Source organism: Melanostigma gelatinosum (assembly GCF_949748355.1).
Source record: "Melanostigma gelatinosum genome assembly, chromosome: 7".
NCBI lineage: Eukaryota > Metazoa > Chordata > Actinopteri > Perciformes > Zoarcidae > Melanostigma > Melanostigma gelatinosum.
In genome coordinates, this window is record NC_136640.1 from 14268890 (window position 1) to 14273130 (window position 4241).

At 41.6% G+C, this 4241-nt stretch overlaps 1 protein-coding gene across 1 annotated transcript; it reads right to left on the reverse strand.

The window, feature by feature from the left end:
* Nucleotides 1-1935, reverse strand: LOC306780271 (P2Y purinoceptor 12-like). Its single transcript, XM_079272578.1, has 3 exons — nt 1738-1935; nt 1257-1646; nt 1-1022 (listed from the first exon to the last, which is right to left on the reverse strand). Exons 1-3 carry the CDS (start codon nt 1918-1920, stop codon nt 516-518), a joined length of 1080 nt encoding a protein of 359 aa, XP_079128704.1. The 5' UTR covers nt 1921-1935; the 3' UTR covers nt 1-515.
* Nucleotides 1936-4241: the final 2306 nt, after the last annotated feature.

Genomic DNA, 4241 nt, shown 5'->3' on the forward strand with positions numbered 1-4241 from the left:
ATAATCTAACCTCCAGCATGAAAGTTGAACACCATGCAATTAAAAAATAGGAATTTTATTCATATTGTTCTTTTTTTATTGCTCAGAAGTTATAGCTGTCAGCAGTGTCTATTGCGGGCCTCATTTTGTTATCGCTCGGTCCGTGGTCACATTTTGCGTGTGCGGTAATCATTGGAGAACATGTGCTGTTAAGATGTTTACCCTTTTGCCAAAGTTTTGTAAAGGGAAAGTGCAGTTTGAATGAGATTAGCGACGAGACGGAAGTAGAAAATGACAGTAAGCACAATTAAGGAAACACGTTGGATGACTTAGCAAACATGGGTCAGAAGCGTGGTTAGTCGACGCCCTGTAACAAAAGCTCTTTTCTGTCACATTGTCCATTCAGCAGATTTTGATCCCCTTGCATTATTTTAGAATGTTTACAACTACTGTCATCGTGATAAATGCTTTTAAAAAAAAATAAAAAGTAAAATAAGCTTTCAGGCAGTGTCTCATCATGCCTTGACAGTTAACAGTTATTGATTTGCCATTGGAAATTGTCCAGTGTGTTCCTGTGGCATCCCGTTATATGACAGCCTGTTGCTTAGAGGGATCTGTGACATTTCCAGTTGAGTTAATGTCGCTGTGGTGGACTCCATGGCACCTATGTCGACTTGCTTTCGGCAGATTGCGGCTGTCAGTCTTTTCCTGAACACTTTACACAGGAACACGTAGATAAGCGGGTCCAGACACACGTTAGTGGCCGACAGCCACAGGGTGGTTTCCTTTGCGATGTAGAGAGCGTTCTGTGCCTGGCAATGACTCGACGTGCTGCGAGTTTGGGTCAGAGTGTAAGGAACGCGGGCAAAGTGAAAAGGTGCAAAGCAGATGAAAAACACCCCCACTACCACAAAGACCTTTACTTTGGTTCTGCGACTGGCTGCATGAGATCTGCTCTTGGACGCTTTGTATGACTCATAAACCTTCCTGCTGATGAACGTGTAGCAAACCACCATCAAGGCCAGCGTGCCCCAGAAAACCACCTGTAAGCACATGTCAACAAAAAAGGTCACATGTTAGGCGAGACTCACAGCATTTCTCACGACTCATTTTCACCAGCTGTAGTTAAAGGTCAAATCTGGCATTGTATTCATCATGTAGTATAGTGCAGTGTATTTAAATTCACTGTTATTTAAGTAATAGGCAGTATGCGACACATTCTTTCTCATGAGCAGATTTCCCAGAATTTAAAAATAATTTCTTTTTTTTATAGCTACCTGACAGAAATAGTTGAAACCTTCATGCCAAAGCAAGCCGGCTTTGCTCTTCATGGAGGTGCACTTCAGTCTGCCTCCATAGATTCGTGGCGGCTGGTCACTTAGAATAACATTCGGTAATGCCAAAGACAACATGACTGCCCAGACAGTGGCGCTCAGCACCTGACCAACTCGAACCCGCTGCAGGGCACACTTCCCAAATGGCCTTACTATCTTCAGGTAGCGGTCCAGGCTGATGAGGCCCAGCAGGAGGATGCTGATGTACATGGTGATGTAGAATAAAACTGCAGAGTATTGGCAGTAGAAGGCGCGCAGCCGCCAGGAGCCCACGCCTGCATCACTTAAGACTCTCAGAGGTATGGTCAGGGTCATCAGCAGGTCAGCCACCACCTGTTAATGAAGTCAGTTTTTTTTTGTTGCTCTGCACTGACAACTACATGTATAAAGCAACCCCCCCCCCCCTCCCTCTCCTATGTCTTACCACATTTTTTAGAAAGACCACAAATGTTGAGGAGCTGGGGATGCTGAAGAAGATCCATGCAGCCAGGGAATTCAGTATCAGGGCAACTATAAAGAGGATGCTGTATAGACAGGGGAACACCACAGCTGTCACACTGGTATCCCGAACACACTTGATAGAAGTGTTTGACAGGCTGTTGTTCATCTTCTGATCTTCAGTGGACCTTCGGGGGGTGAGGAGGAGGAGTGATATTGAGAGTAAGATTGATAGGAATAATGAAAAGAGGGAACAGTGTAACAAGATGTTTCCAAATGTCTATGCAATTTCTTTCTATAAATTCCTCAAAAACAACTGTAGCTGACCTACTGTGTATGATTATGTGTTCATTTTTTGTGTTTTCTTTCACAACTGGTTTAACGACATTATCTAAGTTTCTTTTTGCCTGAATTCAATAACTAAAGGCCACTTTAAGAAGCATACAAATACTTATTTTTATACAAACGCAAGGTACTTAGTAACTTCTACATTTGACCACAGTTCATTCATAATGGTATGACTACTTATTCAGTTTTACAGTTAGAGATACTCTTAATATACAGTGACGAAGGCGCCTTTTAACTAGCTAATTCTGAATGCTCCTCCTGTCTGACAGTATGCCTAGTGTGCTGTCTTTACATTGAAAACTTTAATGGCTTAGAATAACACTGAGGCCAGGAGCAAGTGCCATGGCAACTGAGATATACAATGCTCTTAAACTTTTGTCTGTTTTAATGCGCATGGTGATGTTAATTAGGTCTGTAACAACAAAAGATATGTTTGTGCCCAGCTTAGAGTGGTAATCGAGAAGATGTACTTGTAAAGTCAGTCTTACCTTCTTATTGTGTCCTTATCGTCTGTGACTGCCGGGCATGTGAAGAATTATGAATGAAGCAAAGAAAATCGACAGCATTTATGAAAAAAAAGGAAGAAGTGAAATATTCTTCTTTGCTTACTCTTCTTATCAACAGGAAGGGAATGTAGCTCCAAAAAAAGAAAAACTCCACAATTGCAAATCTCTCACTGTTACTTCCATTTTTTACTTTTGTACTTCTGAGTCAAATGTTTTCCGTCGGTCTCTCTTTCTTTCTCTGTATTTCTGTCTCCCTGTGTGTATGTGTGATGCTCTTACAATGGGTGGTCTCTGGAGCTACTGTGTGGCTGTCTTGTCACAATCCCAATGACTTTGCCAGTCTTCCTTCCTTTCTGAAAGACCCTTTCCTTCCTTGCTTCCTGTTCCAATTGTCTGCTCAGAGGCTTGTTCTGCTCCGTGCCAGTCCCCCTGCATCCGCTAGCCTGCGTCAGTCTCAGTCCTAGTTGACAGGCGAACACCAAAGCCATGGACTTATTTCTCGACAGACCTCCTGCACCCCACCACTCCACCCTCCCTCCTGCAGCTTATTTACCCCACCTCTATCTGTCTGTCTTTTCTCAACTTAGCAGCACTAACCACAGACACCGCAAGAGCACAAAGAACAGATGTGCATCCAGTATATTGTGCTACTTCTCATGAAATGTGTTGCCTGGTTCTCTTGAACTATTTTACCATGGCATAAATGCAAGCTATGCCATGACAGCAGAGTTATTAACAAAGTATTTGGGAAAAATGTAATTTTGTATTGTTTTTATTTACTACTAAGACCACATGTCCATACATCACAGTGTTTTTTGAGATTGCACATATTTTCTCTAACAATGCAAAACACACTACGAGTACATAACAAGTGATTAAACATTCCATTCCACTTCAAATGGACAAAGTTTAGCTTTCTTTATTACCCTTTTGTGCTGTTTTGATTTAAAAAAATAGTGCATTCTGAGAACTACACAACATTTCCTGTGAGATTTTGCTTGGATCTGTGTCAAGAATTATGTTCCATGGGAAAAACATGAGCTGAGAAATGCCATGCATGTGTTTACTACAGGTCCTCATCAGCTTCTCTGACCATAACTGTTGTTGTTTCATCTCGACCCACACGGGCTGGAAGCGCAACTGTTTGCTCAAGGGGTTTCCCAACTGGCATTTCCAAGAAGTGGCATTCAAATGTTATGTTGATTATAGCAACTCCCTATATAAAGAGCAGACTTTACTTGTTTGTACGTCCCATTTGTACTATCACAACAAACATATGACTTCAGTGTGAGATGCAAATGTTATCAAACTTAACTTTTCTTGCTTTGCATGGAAGCCTCGTTTACAGTCTCCCTCCTAGAACTCTACTGTAAAACTGGGTTTTATTGACTAAAAACAGCATAGTAACAGCATCCTCTTGTCTCATGCTGTTTATCTCATCACTCCTTATTGTATTTCCTGTTAATGGTTGTCAAGCTATTTACAGCGACTCGTTGAGAAGACACGAAACAGCACAGCACAACTTCATGGTGATATAAACTTCAACACAACAAAAACACAAAAACAACATAACAATAATCTGACTTTTAGTCTACAAAATCAGTAACATCTGAGCTTAGTCCACGACAAAGCATCT

Coding starts and splice junctions, on each gene's coding strand:
- LOC306780271 (XM_079272578.1), bottom strand. CDS start 1,920: ATGAACAACAGCCTGTCAAACACTTCTATCAAGTGTGTTCGGGATACC. Junction 1,647..1,737: donor TGGTCTTTCTAAAAAATGTG/GTAAGACATAGG, acceptor CTTCATTAACAG/GTGGTGGCTGACCTGCTGAT. Junction 1,023..1,256: donor GTTTCAACTATTTCTGTCAG/GTAGCTATAAAA, acceptor ATGTGCTTACAG/GTGGTTTTCTGGGGCACGCT.